The 17,639-nt window shown below is 37.5% G+C and overlaps 1 protein-coding gene across 3 annotated transcripts in view; it reads left to right on the top strand.

The window, feature by feature from the left end:
• Positions 1-17,639, top strand: part of LOC139962094 (inter-alpha-trypsin inhibitor heavy chain H3-like) — a 46,486-nt gene that overhangs the window by 3,885 nt on the left and 24,962 nt on the right. The window contains exons 4-14 of one of the 3 annotated variants that reach the window (XM_071961974.1): positions 1,486-1,658; positions 2,552-2,662; positions 3,314-3,452; positions 4,094-4,357; positions 4,756-5,062; positions 6,568-7,106; positions 8,653-8,956; positions 9,640-9,687; positions 12,167-12,196; positions 12,995-13,024; positions 17,397-17,510. The exons of 1 other annotated variant lie outside the window; for it this stretch is intronic. In XM_071961974.1, coding sequence (XP_071818075.1) covers positions 1,486-1,658; positions 2,552-2,662; positions 3,314-3,452; positions 4,094-4,357; positions 4,756-5,062; positions 6,568-7,106; positions 8,653-8,956; positions 9,640-9,687; positions 12,167-12,196; positions 12,995-13,024; positions 17,397-17,510 — 2,059 coding nt within the window. Of the gene's footprint in view, positions 1-1,485; positions 1,659-2,551; positions 2,663-3,313; positions 3,453-4,093; positions 4,358-4,755; positions 5,063-6,567; positions 7,107-8,652; positions 8,957-9,639; positions 9,688-12,163; positions 12,197-12,994; positions 13,025-17,396; positions 17,511-17,639 lie in introns of all 3 variants that reach the window. One more of the 3 variants, XM_071961973.1, reaches the window with a different exon arrangement.

Here is a 17,639-nt window from a genome sequence, read left to right as displayed (position 1 = left end):
ATGTTTCACCCAATCATGTTGTATTTAGTGATTTGTGAAAAAGTTACCTACAAATTCGAAGAGGCTGAGGGCTTCGATTAATTACTATGCATGAGCTTGTTTCTTGTAATCTTTAGCTCTTTTCTCCCTTGAATCGTGTTTCATACATGGATCTGTCACGTGAGATGATGACTCCCTTGGTTAAGGCACATTACCTTTTTTGGCATACAAATGTATGTTTACTTAAGCAGCGTTATGATTCATACGGGAAGGCCGAAGGATTAGCCTAAATATGGTATATTGTTCAATATCGTAGAAAACCAAACACTGCTTGAATATTTCAGCCTTATCTATTGAATCTAACCCCAGTATATGTCTCTAAGGTGCTAATTTCCTGTTATTTAATCTGAATTGCCGGCTGCCATCCGGAAAGCATAGGCCTATGAAATTGGAGGACTGGGAATTATCCAACTTCTACAACATAGCGTGGTCGCAGCAAGCGACATGCAAACGTTGTAACGATTTGGTGTTCATTCTAATTATCCACAGATGATTCCGTTGTTTCATTTGATAGCCAGATGAGTGCAATTCCTGGAGCCCCCCCCCCCTCCTCAAGTAGGTTATGTGACTACTATGGTGCATATCATCATTCTGGGGCGGGGTTGTCGTCAGACACCGACCAACTTTAAACCTTTGAACTTCATTGAGTTTATGGTATATGACAGTTTTACGTTAAGGGAAGAACCACATAACCCTACACATGACTCAACCTCAACGATCCCATGGCTAAGTCCACTCCTTTCAAAAGTCCTTGTTTGGCCCTTTTACGAAAAATCAAAATACCCAATATACACTAAATTTGATCATTTGTTACGATATGATCAAGTATAGTTGCTGAGGTTGCCATGATACGAGTTGGTGTAGTAATTGTTGGATAAAATCCGGTCGAGAATAAGTTAAGAACACCAGTTGATTTGTTTACATCTGATGGATCAATACTTAACCCTTCCATTATATATGAATCATAACTGTTTTGACTTATTATGTTGAATATATGTTAAATATTGGAGTTAAAATCGTCTATTGAACCGCTGGGTGGTCTATAAATACAACCAAACAACATTTTCTATAAATATAGATTCGATAGTTATATTAAAAATAGAGAGATCTAGCCGTTCCTTAAAACATAAAATATTAAATAAGCAAACGAGCAGACCCCGCCACCCCTTCTTTCGTCACAGTGATTTTCTAGAGTATTATTGTTTATGATTGAAAGGGGGAACTTCATTTATTGAACCACGTTTCTGTAAACCCAATTATGGAAAAAAGTCGTTATTTCATAATGAGACAAAAGGAAATATTTTGTTGAAATTTTTCATGGTAGAATGTATTCGTTACGGTAAGTTGATCAATATATAATGCGATATCAGGATGCATCACTTGTTAAAAACACTTCTACATTGTTTTTCAAGCCAACAACCCAACCATGTTCATTTCATCTTTTAGTTAACATCTTACCCTGCACCACGGATCCGAAGCCTTAACGTGGAGACGACCATCACAGCTAGATATGTCAGTACAACTGTGATAACAGAAATAGAAAACCAAGCAAATGTGTCTCAAGACTCAGACTTTCGGTTCAGATTATCAAAAGGAGCTTTCATCAGTGATTTCTTCATGTAAGTATCATTTGTGTACAGTGGCATATATACATCATTAGTAACTTTTTCATGTGGCTACCATGTGAGTACAGTTGAACACATCATAAGTGGGTACCATGTGAGTACAGCTAAGGGCTCATTAGTAACTTCTTCATGTGGGTACCATATGAGTATAGCTGAACATTATCAGTGACTTCTTCATTTAAGTAGCTTCTGTGGACACTTAAACATATCCTTGGTGGTTCCTTCATCATGTAAGTACCTTGTGTGGACACTTAAACATATCCTTGGTGGTTGCTTCATCATGAATACCTTGTGTGGACACTTAAACATATCCTTGGTTGTTCTTTCATCATGTGAGTACGTTATGTGGACACTTAAACATATCCTTGGTGGTTCCTTCATCATGACTTTCTCGAGTATACAGCCTAGAATATGAAAGAGCTTAACTTAAAACAACATAACTATTTGTATGGGTATTGTTCATTATGATTATCTGTAACACAAATATTTTTCTTTTGTTAATATGGTTGAAAGTATGAATTATTGCTCGTATCTAATTCGTATATGCAAATTAATTTCATATCGATCATCAAATAGTGTTAAGCTGTTAGTTGTTTATCGATAGAATCTACTTTTACACCCCACCCTTTACCCTTTTACAGCTCTTGGGATATGTACTGAACTTGTGCACACCGATCCTTTTCCAGAATTAATAGATTAATGATGTTTCAAGTCAACTGCTAACTTGATAGCATATTTTCCTCTTCGTTTGCTAATTATTAAAATATCTTTAAACAAGTCACATTTACCCTGTTTGTGTTTACTTACTTAATTGCTACTTATGTTAAATACCAAATTATCAGTTTCTCTGTGAAATATCTTTCCTTTTATATTCCAATGAACCCCAGGGTCATTAAGGGTCGGGTTTATCAGGCCGACGTTCGTGAGAAGGAAGAAGCCCAAAAGGCCTACAACGAAGCCAGGAGACAAGGGCTGACTGCCGGTCAAGTCAAGCAAAGGTATTATTGTATTGAGTCATCTTGTTAATGGATCATGTAGATTTATAGTATACTGTAATTGATTTATTCTCATTCTCAAAGATAATCTTCAGTGAGTAGATTGATTGTATTGAACAACTTAAGAACTAATAACATTGGTAGTAAACCAATATCACTGTTAGCATTGACAGCAAAATGTGAAAATCCAAGTAACTTGTAGCATTGCAGTTCAGTTGCTCTCCTTCCAATACACATTTTAGCAGAACCAATTTATATGGTTGTGACTTATTCTTGGAGATACAAGAGTCGTTTCAGCACATCAAGAAAGCCTTAAGCTGACTTTAATATAGTCTCATAGCAATTACTTGTTATACTGTTTTCGTAGCAGGTGTGCTAAGCTTTGTGTCATTGGCACATTAAAATTAGGACTGAAGCATAGTGTTGTGACTAATCACCATACATTACTGCAGATTGTGGATAAGGTAGCATATATCTGTATGTGACAGAATGTGCTAGCAGTGCACATTATGCATAAGGTAACATTTATGTATGTATGTTACAGAATGTGCTAGCAATTAAAAAAAAAAGATGTTTAGAAGTGCAAGTGATAATGTAAACTGTTTAAACTTTCCATGTCAATTAAGCTATGTTATCAAACCATATCTTTCACAGTTCGAATGACCAAACTAAATTTGAGACCAACGTGAATCTGTCGCCAAATACAACTGCTACGTTTCATCTTTCGTTTCAAGAACAACTACGGAGGAAAAATGGCGTCTTCCAGCACAAGGTTAACCTCTTCCCAAAAGAGGTAAAACCACGACATTGTTTTGTACGATATGTCACTTTTGGTGTTCTGTAGATTGGTAGCCTGAAAGCCCTAAGACTCATCAGAAAAGATGCTGTTTTGAAGGATATATATGTCCAAATTCAACATGAGCAAATTGCAAACTGCAAACTGAAATGCTCCAGCCACTTGACAGATCTGTTACTCCTTTAAAATAAAATGTACGTGACAGACTTACAAAAAAATACTCATCAGAAACTGGACACCCAAACATCGGAATTTGTTTCGTACCATTATGAATATGCCACTTATGCAATCTTACATCAGTTACATATTATCTGTTGACATTATGAACATACAATTCATAGCATTGAAACATCTTTCAAAGCATGGTTCATAGTTTTCTGACTCCTCATTGCTTTCCATATGATAATAGCAGCATCAAATGTGTGTTTCAATTTCTTTCTTTGTTTTCATCATTACGTTTATTGCTCATTTTCAATATTATGTATTGTATAATAATTGTGTATGCATGGGTGTTTGTATTGCAATTGAAAGAAGCGAAACGAACCCAGAAATCACCCCACAATTTCATGCAAGTATTCTTCCTAGTAGTCTTTCACTTCTACTGTGATTAATTTTTGTGTTTATTGCTTCTTTGCTAGATCGTGAAGAAGTTGAGGGCGGATGTCTATATCACTGAGCCTCAAGGGATATCATTTGCTAACATTTCCTGGGAGCAGGACGATTCTTTGACCACGGATTTCCTTTATGATGCCCTCACTGTTAATCGACGGTCCGATACGAAGGTACATGCATGGTTCAATCCCTCTCATTGGGATCAAGAAGGATTATCTGAGATGGGACTACAGGGAGACCTGGTCATCACCTATGACGTAGTACATGACTCTGGTGCCGGTCACATAGAGGTATGATGAACTTTTCACAGTTTCAGTTTTATCATTCTACTTTCATTGTTCAACAGTGATCTTTTCAATGGTCGACAATAGTGGGTAGTTATCCTATATCTTGGGTTTTCAAAAAGGGCACAAAGGGATAAGATTAAGATTATTTTCAGCCATATGAATCTTTGAATGCTTAGGTTGCTTGCTTACAGTAGTTTGGTGTCTTGTGTGTGGGGGAGGGGGAGGGGAGGAGATTGGGAGGGCTAGAGGTAAGATTTACAACTACACGTATGGTACAGTCATAAATGTGCATTGGTTAACATCTCACAGGGATGAGGTAATGTTTACATTTTATAGTCAACAACAAACTTCTGCTATAGAATGACAAATGAAAGAACAACATTATTTCTGATTTGATCTAGGTCGTGAATGGCTACTTTGTGCATCACATTTCACCGGAGGGTCTCCCAATAACTCCTAAGAATGTCATTTTTGTTATTGATATCAGCGGCTCGATGAATGGTCAAGACGGAGCGAATTACGGTTCTAAAATAGACCAGACGAAAGTGGCTATGACTTCTATTATTGATCAAATAAGAGATTTTGATCATTTTAATATTATTTGCTTTTCGGATTACATTACCCGTTGGAATACTGCCGTGGTTGAAGCAACACCAGAAAACAAGATGGCTGCCAAGCAATTTGTTGACAGTTTACAAGCCAATGGAGGTAATTGTCATATATTTTAACCAACCTTTGAAGCGCTGACAAACTTGTTTGTTACTTTCAGGAGCTTCAATCCCAATTGAAAAGAAGGACATTGTAAAATAAGGGGGAAATAAATGAATGAAAATAAATGGATATAACTGGAGGAGTGTGTATGTAGCGCTCACCCCGCAAGAGCCTTGGTACCGAGAGCCTTTTTTGGATGGGGCCCAAGGGACCACCTTAGGGTCCCTAATGGGTCCAGGGGAGATGCCCCAGTGGGGGTCCAGGGGCCGGACTCACATCTAGAATTCTTCAAGTTTGCCTATGTTTGGTCTCTGAATTGATATGTCAGTCATAACTACATGTTAATAGTCACATCTGCCAAGTTATTAGACTTGGATTATTGAAGATTTATCTATTTAATATCCGGGTGCATCTTTTGGGCCTTTATCATGATTAATAAAGCTGAAACATAAACCAAAAGGGTAATATTCGTAAACTTTACACACAAGAATAGGAATATTATGTTATATAGATACTTCAGGGACATAGCCTGGTTAGAATTCCCTTAGGTGCCGTTGAGGAACATCGAGAAACATTATGTATCGTCCAAATGGAGATAATTATGCTTTTGATGTGTCTATATACCAGTGCCTTTTGTATTATTATGTAACGTCCAAGTGGGGATAGTGATGCTTTTGATGTGTGTATATACCAGGGCCCTTTTTAAGAATTATTTAGTAAGTGAGCAATTTCCTAAAAGGGACCACCATGACGCTATCTAATGGTAGCGCCACCATCGGTTGGTGCCTAACATAGCAAGAAAGTTTCTTCAGAGATTACTGGAAACTTCACTGCCTTGTAAGTCATCTAAACATTCTATATTTTGAGATGTGATGTTTTGGTAAGGAACACTTACATAAAAATAGGTAAATTAGAAAATATTTATTTCGACTTTGTGGGTGGGCGGTGTAGGGGATTGTGTCTCAATATTAATTATTCTAACAAAAGTCGGGAAAACCAAAAATAAACTGATGGTTATCGCATCCGCGATGGTGCATAGTTGTGATGAGCGGGTTAAACAAAACCTTGTGCTCGCCATAAATACCATTCACGCGCATATTTGTAACTAATAATCTGATGTAGCTTGAAGCATGCGCTCCCAATATGAGATACACGAGTCATTATGAGCTTGATAGGTCAAGTACCTACACGAGTCAGTCACGAACCTGAGGGGACATTTGATATTGTATTTCCCTCTCCCTTCAGAAAGTGGGGGACGTGGCTCCCTGTGACCCCATGATTGACGCACCTAGTAATTGTACGAACACAACAATTTTTTAACTTTTTCATTTTACTGTTATCACATCAGTTCCACAAAATCATGAATTGGTTGTGCATATTTTATGTATGTGTGATTTTTCATTTAAAACATGTTTGCAGTCTGATTAGAGCATATGCTATTATATGCTACTTTAATTGAACAACATTATTCATAATTGTTTTAATTTCGTCCCTCATCTTAGGCACTGATATTCACGGTGGCTTAATGGACGCCATCATTCGGCTCAAGGAATTGGAAGATCAAAACGTTAGAAATGCTTTGTCCATGATTATTCTCCTCACTGATGGCGAACCAACATCTGGCATTACCAACCCTTCAGAAATCGTCGAAAGTATCACAAAAGCGATTGATGGCAAAATAGCTCTCCTTTCATTGGCCTTTGGTGCCTCAGCAGACTACGAGCTTTTGCAAAAGCTTTCCGGCCACAACCAAGGATTAGCAAGGAAAATCTATTCCGACTCCAGCCCAAGCTTGCAATTAGATGGATTCTATAAAGAAGTTGCAACTCCCATCCTCTATAATGTAGATGTACAGTACCCGGAGAATGCTGTGGAGATGGACACTTTGACAAAAACAAACTTTATAAGTTATTTCCAAGGGACAGAAATTGTGATCGCCGGTAAACTTAAGGATGACTACGAAGGTAATGAACTCTCTGCCTTAGTTGTTGGAAATTCCTTCGACGTCCAGTTAGAGTGGGGCTTGACCAAGACTATCGAGGTAATGTTATACTATTTATAGCATGTTGTGATATGATATTTTGCAAATGTGCTGTAAAAAAAACACACTGAAATTTATATACATTTTTGCTTTTACAAAAATCCCAGATTTTTGCTAAAAATGAAATCCATAACTCTTATTTCAACCCGGTTGAAGAGTTCTGTTTTTCATCAGGGGGTCGAGCAGCTGGGAATAAAACATTGGTCCCATAGTGGAGGATTAGCTCAGTGGTTAACACCGGTGCCTTTCAATCATAAGGTCCCCGGTTCGAGTCACTCCCAGATTAATGTATGTCGTCCAGTTACAGAGTTGTTGACAATTAACAATTCATAATCATGGACGTTAAATATGAATGTGAGAGACTGACTTCGGTCAGCTTGCGGCTTTGATAAGCCAATTAGGCTTCTTCGCGAGTTCCTGCTTGCAGGAGGATCTAATATACATACATATGAAAATTTCTCTTGAGATTCTCACGAGATCTCGTGAGAATTATGCGAGATATTGTGAGAATTGTACAAGACCACGCGGGACTAGCCGAAGATCACACGAGCATGAACAGAGGTCGACCCGAGATCTCGCACTCTCGCGAGACCAACACAAGAACATGTGAGAATGGTGCAGACATGCATCTTGGAGCTCATATGAGATGGATGAGATCTTGTGACTCGAGAACATATTCCCTGCAGCTATATGTGTATTAATGTATATATACACATATGTCAATGATGTATCAGTAAAATCTCAACATGGAAATATCTGTATATCAAATTTAAAAATAAGAACTTTGTTGTTATAGTATTTACTATATATCGAATTACTCTGGAATATGCAACATGTGAACATATGCAATAATAAGGTACAAACCCATGACATCATATTACTAAAATAGTTATCAATCTAAAAGCACAATGTTTGAGCTTCTTTGATGTGATACATGAATCATAGGGGCCTGATAGGCCTAGTACCTACACAAGTCAGGTCACTAAACCTGGGGGGGGGGACATTTGATTTTGTGTCCCCACCCTTCAGAAAAGTGGGGGACATGTCTCCCTGCCCCCCTCCCCTCCATGATTGATGCCCCTGCTGATTTATATTGATTTCTAGCTGTCTCCAAGTTCACATCTACTTAAACGTGATTGACAGTGAATTTGAATATGCAATCAAACGCCTTCCTTTCATATATCTACTTCTATTTCAATTTTCCATTTCAATGTTACGTGTAATGACACTGAACATATCCGCCGCTTAATTATCTATCTTCTACTTCTGCAAAAGGTAATTTGATTTATGAATTCAGTACTTTGCCACAAACTGTGTTCACCTTATCCCCCCCCCCCCTTGGGCCACCCGCTTCCATATCCCACCATTCCATACTCTTCCTTTGGGAGAAGCTCATAAGATACTCAATCTGTTTCACGTCTTAAAGAATGCTCATTGAATTTATAGATAGTTTTGGCTGATATGTTCATTGGACAAGCTTTGATTATGTCATGCATTCCAATAAGAGTTATCATTGTCAATGGCAAATGTGTATTTTTTATCACAGAGTCACCTAGATAAAGGTGGGAATGACACTGTATTGAAACCGCATCAGGTGGATGACTTTGCACAACGATTGTGGGCTTACGTCACGATCAAAGAACTTCTAGCACAGCTCGAGATAGCTTTAACCGCAGATGAGAAGAATTCTATTCGAGACAAAGCAACAGGCATTGCTCTAAAGTATAAATTTGTTACCCCTCTGACGTCACTAATAGTCATCAAACCAGATGATGAGGAGAACTATGACGATATCCTAGAAACTGAGACGGAGGAAGAGCATGTTCCAATAAATAATGCACAGGCACACGGTATAGTGCAATATAATATCAACAATACACTCTAGTTGACAGGTCTTTGGTTCAATATAATATCAACAATGCATTCTAGTTGACAGGTCTATGGTGCAATATAATATAAACAATATACTACAGTTGACAGGTCTATGGTGCAAGCTTCATCCTTTGAAAGTGCATGGTCCAGATGATACCCACTCTTCTAAGAGTAGTGAATTCCGACACTTTAATCATGGTGTTGTAGCTTGTACCACTAGAGGGTGTAGTGTGTGCGTTTGCTGTGTTGTAGCTCAAATTGCCAGAAGTAAGTATAAAAGACAGACTAAGTTCCCTCACTTAAGAGGGACCAGCCTAAGCCACTCTCACAACTAGATACAAGACAATGGGGTGCCGGTGTATCCAGTTTCAGCAAGACTATAGGGTGCCAGTATAGCCAGTCCGGAGAGGTTCGAACAATCTATTCTGTATAGTCTGGAGAGGATGGAGTAATATATTCTGTATAGTCTGGAGAGGTTTGAGTAATCTATTTTGTATAGTCTGGAGAGGTTTGAGTAATCTATTTTGTTGAATAAGAGTTTGATTCGGATGATAAATGACTTCCCAAGCAATAGATGGAATCAAAATTATATTTGATCATCTAATTTTCCCACTTGTTTTGCTGCAAAAAGGATCTTTTTCATTTCTTATTTACCATACAGGGATTTCACAGCCTCAAAGTATCGGCGCTAGTAGTCTACCACTACCAGGTAAGTTTCAGATTGGCAGAACTAAAGGTCAAAATCTTTGAACATATCACTATAGTTCAATTCAATTTAATTTATTTCTCATATATACAATAACTCACTGACAAAAATAGTTGCAACAAAGAATGACATTTAATGTTACGTATGATGGACACTAGAAGAAACAATAGGAGAGGTTAGAGTAATCTATTTGTATAGTCTGGAGAGGTTTAAGTAAACTATTTGTATAGTCTGGAGAGATTTAAAGAAACTATTTGTATAGTATAGAGAGGTTTGAGTAATCTATTCTGTATAGTATGGAGAGGTTTAAGTAAACTATTTGTATAGTATAGAGAGGTTTGAGTAATCTAATTGTATAGACTGGAGAGGATGAAGTAATATATTCTGTATAGTCTGGAGAGGTTTGAGTAATCTATTTTGTATAGTCTGGAGAGGTTTGAGTAATCTATTTTGTATAGTCTGGAGAGGTTTGAGTAATCTATTCTGTATAGTCTGGAGAGGTTTGAGTAATCTATTTTGTATAGTCTGGAGAGGTTTGAGTAATCTATTTTGTATAGTCTGGAGAGGTTTGAATAATCTATTCTGTATAGTCTGGAGAGGTTTGAGTAATCTATTCTGTATAGTCTGGAGAGAATGAAGTAATATATTCTGTATAGTCTGGAGAGGTTTGAATAATCTATTTTGTATAGTCTGGAGAGGTTAGAGTAATCTATTGTATAGTCTGGAGAGATCTAAGTAAACGATTTGTATAGTCTGGAGAGATTTAGGTAAACTATTTGTATAGTATAGAGAGGGTTTAAGTAATCTATTTTGTATAATCTGGAGAGGTTTGAGTAATCTATTTGTATAGTCTGGAGAGGTTAGAGTAATCTATTTGTTTAGTCTGGAGAGGTTTAAGTAAACTATTTGTATAGTCTGGAGAGTTTTAAGTAATAGTATAGAGAGGTTTGAGTAATCTATTCTGTATAGTATGGAGAGGCTAAGGTAAACTATTTGTATAGTATAGAGAGGTTTGAGTAATCTAATTGTATAGACTGGAGAGGTTTAAGTAAACTATTTGTATAGTCTGGAGAGATCTAAGTAAACTATTTGTATAGTATAGAGAGGGTTTAAGTAATCTATTTTGTATAGTCTGGAGAGGTTTGAGTAATCTATGTATTTTTTATATTCGGGAGAGGTTTGAGTATTATTTTGTATAGTCTGTAGAGGTTTTAGTACTCTGTTTTGGTTAGTTTGGGGAGGTTTGAGTAATCTATTCTGTAGAGATTTTTGAGTAATCTTTTTTGTATTATCTAGAGAGGTTTGAGGAGAGTAGCACAGGCTGTGCCATAAACTTCAATAGCATAAGAAAAGCCTAGAAATAAATAAACGATTAATAAAGCTGTATTGCAGTATCAACTTGGATTGTGTCACTCATACTGAACGAGGGAATTACGTAATTCATTCACATGCTGTTTCCACCTGAAATTCTCGTCAATGGTCGAACCTATGTACTTCTTTGTGAAAGAAGATCTGCTAATTTTGGTACCTTTAAGGAAAAGCTCTCAGAACCTATCTGTTTATTATATTTACTCGCATGAAAGATCCTGTTAAGTGCTGTTAAATGCTTTCTTCAAGTGTAAATATAAGTCCTAGTACATTGTTACCATTATCCAATTGGGAGTAAATGTTATTTACAATTTCTGTTAAAGCATAACATGTTGAGTGACCCTCACGCAGCTAAAACCAAATGAAATTTGTAAATAATATCCTGATTGCTTGAAACACAATCTCATCCGTTTTTTCACCCTTTTTTTCCAGAATTTTATTCAATACAGTAAACTTATACTTATAGGCCTATCGTTTAAATTGAGATAAGATAATGAGTGGTCACCCTTGTTAAACAGTGGAATATCCTTCGCTGAGCGTCAGGATATATACCGGAAGTAAATACCTTTCTAAAGATATGTGCACGTATGGGAGCTAATACATGAGAGATAGATTTAACAAGCTTGGCGTAAATACCATCTATACTCTCGACGCTTTGCCATCCTGAAGTCCATTAATAAGTTTCAGAATCTCCCATTCTCGACACAGGTGTAACAAAAATTGAGTTGGTATTAGGATTTCCCAGGAAGTTGGATGGGCAGGTTGATGAATCTAGCTCATGACTAGGCCAATTGATGAATAGGAATCATTCAAAGCATTGGCTATGTCAAAATGATTAGAATTAGGTTGCGCAATGACGGATTAAGCTTACACGGAAAACCAACTTTCTGTTTACCCTTAACTAAAGAATTGATGAGTAACCAAGCTTGCTTTGGACTTGTTTTGTCTAGATACCAAAATATTTCATAATTGCGAGGCTTTTGTACAACAAAAACATACCGTCGATGGAGAACAGGCCGATAAGAAGATTGCTTCGATAGTAAAACCAAATCCTGCACGTTCGCTTCGAAATGAATCTTTTAATTGTATTTCTCATTTATTTACCATACAGTAGCAGTGGCATCACGGAGTTACAGCTATTCAGGTAAGTTTCAAATTGGCAGAACTAAACTTGGTACCACTATATAATGTAAAACCATATCCCGCACATTTGCTGCGAAATGAATCTATATCATATCATTTCTTATTTACCTTACATGATTAGATTGCCAGACATATAGTCTTATCGTGTAAGTTTCAAATTGGCAGAACGCAAGGTTAAAATCATTGAATATACCACTATAGTGAACCCATATCTCCCACTTTTGCTGTGAAATGAATGTTTAATATCATTTCTTAAGTACCATACAGGGTTATCAGTTGAGAGTGCCAACTATATAGTCTTGCCATGTAAGTTTCAAATTGGCAGAACGCAAGGTTAAAATCATTGAACATACCACTACAGTGAAACCATATCTCCCAATTTTGCTGTGAAATGAATGTTCAATATCATTTCTTAAGTACCATACAGGGTTATCAGTTGAGAGTGCCAGCTATATAGTCTTGCCATGTAAGTTTCAAACTGGCAGAACTTAAGGTTAAAATCATTGAACATACCACTATAGTGAAACCATATCTCCCACTTTTGCTGTAAAATGAATGTTCAATATCATTTCTTAAGTACCATACAGGGTTATCAGTTCAGAGTGCCAGCTATATAGTCTAACCATGTAAGTTTCAAACTGGCAGAACTTAAGGTTAAAACCATTGAACATACCACTTCATGAACCATATAGTTTTAATAATAATGTTTAATTAGTCCATGAAGTTAACCATCAAGACGATAAAAGTAAATCATGATATCATGTTTACATATACATCCTTATTTTTCTTTGTTATACAGCACCACAAAGATTGCCCCAGCCAATGTCAGGTATTTGTATTTTCTTGTTTTGTCATCATGTGTTAGTCTACTAGCCCGGCAGCCCAGTGCACTTTGATCAAACGAACGAGGTACCAATATCTGAGTATTGGAACATTTGTGGAAAAACCCAATATATCCAAAAGTGGATGTCTGCCGTGGTTCCTCTGCTGCATGTGGCCCCTGGGGCCGGTTAAAGGGGGCCCAAAAATGCATCTGATCAAACGAACGAGGTACCACTTGAAACCAATGTCAACTTAATGCATGAATGCCACAAAGTACTGAATGGCCCATGCCAGACAAATTTTCTGCTGCAAAGGGCCCGCCAGACGCCCCCAAATATGGCCAAATGCCCATTATCGTAGCATTGACCCAGATCAAATATGCATGGTACCACTCAAAACCGGTTTGGAATGTTCGGGTTGATCTTACAGGCTATGGAAATCATCATGTCAGACAAATTTTCTGCTATAAAGGGCCCGCCAGACGACCCAAAAGGGCCCCTAAAAATGCATTTGATCAAACGAACGAGGTACCACTTGAAACCAATGTCAACTTAATGCATGAATGCCACAAAGTACTGAATGGCCCATGCCAGACAAATTTTCTGCTGCTGAGGGCCCGCCAGACGCCCCCAAATATGGCCCAAATGCCCATTTTCGTAGCATTGCCCCAGATCAAATATGCAAGATACCACTCAAAACCGGTTTGGAATGTTCGGATCGATCTTACAGACTATGGAAATCATCATGCCAGACAAATTTTCTGCTACAAAGGGGCCAACAGACACACTAAAAAAAGGGCCCCCAACTCAGTTTAAATATTTAAGATACCTTAAGAAACCAATCTATAACAATCAAGAACATCCTGAATTATTCAAATTCCTTCCCGCTACATAGGCCAATAGAATAATGAGATTAGTATACTAGTAGGTGTATCAATTACTGAACATTTTATTGAGCAAAACTAAAATGACGCGAACTCAGTCTTTGAGGGAGATCCTGACAGTTATAATGCATTCTCAAATCCATTCTTTTTTCTTGTATCTATCCTTTTTTCTTTTATCCAGTCAGTACTTTGTATCGTGAGCAGTGTTTAACTTGGCAGTTACTTTGTTTCGCTGGAAACACTGGAGCAGATTAAAATCAGTTTATGTATTGTAAATAAGAAACCCAAAATAATTTCGTGTCTTAACACACTGTGTTTACGTTAGCATTGTAAATCTACAAAGTTTAAAATCTTGAGGAAGAACGATTAAGTGTCATCTAAAGACATACATGTAGTCGAACAAAGGAGATTGTTTTGTATATTAAGCTCAGACAAAGAAACAAAAATCAAACAATGGTGAATATGCTTTATAACGTGTACTTAACGATAAAGGTTTGGGATGAAACTGTCCAATATGTTTTTTTAAAGATACATAATTGAAGCATAGATATGTATATGTATCTTTATGCTAGGTACACTCTTTAAAGGACTTATAATGCTAAGATTGAACAAACAGATACTGATATCACCACGTATGACTCCATTCCTTGATACAAAATATAAAATGAGTAATTGGCCTATATTACTCCATCTTGGTCTTTTAGAACTTGCTAATTTAAAATGTACTAAAATCATAATTGGCAAAGATAGTAACAAAAGATCACTGTGTGAATACTCTGAATATGACACATGTTAGGTATTGCTTCGAAGTATAAGAACTGAGAATTTCATGTCTCTTGACAGTGACTAAACACTGGAGTGTGTGCATTGTAATAAGACACTGCATTTGCCATTCAGACAGATCTCAAAAGAATAATTAGTAAGTTTATGAAAATTAAGTATTCCCATAAACTTGATGCTAAAAAGACAATGGAAGCTCAAATCTGTGTTTCATTGTCGGGGTCATCACTCCAAGATGGTTCAGTACTTGAATCAACGGCATCAAACTCGGAAGCCACGTCTGGTCGGCTACCTTGAAAATCTTCGCTCAGTTCCCCCTCTTGGAATAGATGATCTGGGAGAGCCGGTCCCTCAAACTAGTCAGGGCTGTAGCACCCATTCTTGCTCTTCCATCCGTAGCTCTATGGATCCAAGCCAGGCAAGACTCTTCCTCAGAGCGTTAGAATTATAATGTGGGGAAATGTAATTCTTGCCCAGACTTGCAAATCCCAAAATATGTAGAGGCTTAGGTGAAAGTGTTATCTTTATTTTGATTAGAGCAGCGAATAGCTAAATAAGATAAAACACTGGCCTTAAAACACTGGTCTTGTGTACAGTAACTCCAATTTATGCTGGAAATAATATAATCATGCATGAGCTTGAAATGTCATGTTACAAGGCACATATATCCAATTCTTTAGACCCATATATAGGGCCACATTGGACCACCTATTCTTTCTTTCTGGTGGGACCTATGCAGAAGAAAATTTGTCTTGCATTGGCAGTTCTTTACTCTGTGGAAAGTACCTTTGCATTTGATATTGGTTTTGCGTGGTACCAACTATGATTGATCATAGCCCATTTGGGGGCCCTTTTTTCAGTGTGTCTGTTGGCCCCTTTGTAGCAGAAAATTTGTCTGGCATGATGATTTCCATAGTCTGTAAGATCGACCCGAGCATTCCAAACCAGTTTTGAGTGGTACCTTGCATATTTAATCTGGGTCAATGCTACGATAATGGTCATTTGGCCATATTTGGGGGCGTCTGGCGGGCCCTTTGCAGCAGAAAAATTTGTCTGGCATGGGCCATTCAGTACTTTGTGGCATTCATGCATTAAGTTGACATTGGTTTCAAGTGGTACCTCGTTCGTTTGATCAGATGCATTTTTGGGGCCCCTTTAACAGGCCCCAGGGGCCACATGCAGCAGAGGGACCACGGCAGACATCCACTTTTGGATATATTGGGTTTTTCCACAAATGTTCCAATACTCAGATATTGGTACCTCGTTCGTTTGATCAAAGTGCACTGGGCTGCCGGGCTATACTGGTATTCAAGTTAATCATTACAGTAGCAGCCTAAATCGGTGTTGGCTTGTCATTTATATCGACTGTGTACACGATACCACTATATCACCTTTAACCAATTTGAATTCCGTACCAGATTGGCCAGTTCAATCGTTTCATCTGCGTTTACAAATTGTAATTCACTGGTATTTTCACTGGTCAGTTCTATCAGAGTCAAGGACATAGCCCCAACTGACAGTTAGCTAGTTGGCGGTATACCTCTTTACACCATTCCAAGATGTTTATCAGATTGGGTATTGTGTGCTTGCTCTGTGTGTAGGATGGGTGTTCGAACATGTGACTGGAATGAACGTACTTTCATGTACCCAACGAGTAATTACATAAGACAAAGGAGTCATGTAATATAGTATATACAGTATGACCCATGTGGCATTCTATACTGCATTACTGTATAGTAATACCACAGTCATACACCATTACCCCGGCAGGCAGTGTCATGTTATTACATGTAGCCTACCGTATAACAACGTAGTATGTTTGAATACATCATTGAAGGTGTATGTTGCTAACGTACTACTACAAGAAATTAAGTAACACCCCAGCAAACACAAAACGTTATCATGCCATTTTTAAAAGAGTCTCTAAAATATGTTTTTATTACGTTAAATGTGGTGTTATAAAAACGTCGGCATAACGTTTATATGAGATTTTAATGTTATATTAATGTTTTATCGAAAAACTGTTTTGAGATAATAGAAACGTTTTCGTGACATACTTATCACACCACAAATAACGTTATCAAAACAAAAGACGAAACGTTTTAATAACGTTTTTAAAACGTTTTTGTGTTTGCAGCTGGGACGGTTCCAGAATTACTTCTAGTCATACACATGATCTGCGAATCATACATGTCAGGAAGTTGCAGGTGATACTGCCACTTTGTCAGTTCTGTATCAGAAAAAAATTTGTGATAATATTGAAAAATTCTGAATTTGCCAAACGATAACGAAATCCAAGAAATGTCATCAGGATCAACAGTTCTATGGTAATTAGGGAGCACTTATAGACACTGGTACTTATAGACACTGGTACTTATAGACACTGAAGAGCGAGAGGGGAAAGGGGTCACAGGGGTTGGTGGTGAGGGGGGGGGGCGAAGTGAGATTGAAATGGAGTACTGTTCACTTACTAGTACTATATATTAGTATTAGTATTATTATTGAAACTAATACCCAAGCACCAGGGCTGCAATTATATAGGCCACGTATTATTGTTTTTGCAATTATTTAATGAGAACAAGAGATAATTGTCAACTCATTAATATGCATGTTACATTTATTTCACTGTTCATGAACAATTTAACCAATGTCTTAGGTGTTGTGAATGATAACTATGACTCATACCAGGTGTACTATGTTCTCTCCTATCCTACAGTTGACGGTGATCCTCATGTCTTTGTTACTCTCCCCAAGGAAAACATTTCACTGTGTTTTGAAATAACAGGAGAAGACGGAATGATGATTAACTTAATGAGTGACGAGGGCCTTGGTAAGCACTGTCTAATATCATCTCTATAGTCTCGTTACCATCCTTGTATATAATATAAGCCTTCAGGAAAATCACAACCTTCCTCACTGGTTTCAAACCTCTGGACTGACCATCAGGGTCCAAATAGCT

The sequence above is a fragment of the Apostichopus japonicus genome, chromosome 20 (genome assembly GCF_037975245.1).
Source record: "Apostichopus japonicus isolate 1M-3 chromosome 20, ASM3797524v1, whole genome shotgun sequence".
In the NCBI taxonomy this organism is placed as follows: Eukaryota; Metazoa; Echinodermata; class Holothuroidea; order Aspidochirotida; family Stichopodidae; genus Apostichopus; species Apostichopus japonicus.
Note: the sequence above shows the minus strand (reverse complement) of the source record. Positions and strands in the feature narration are given on the sequence as shown.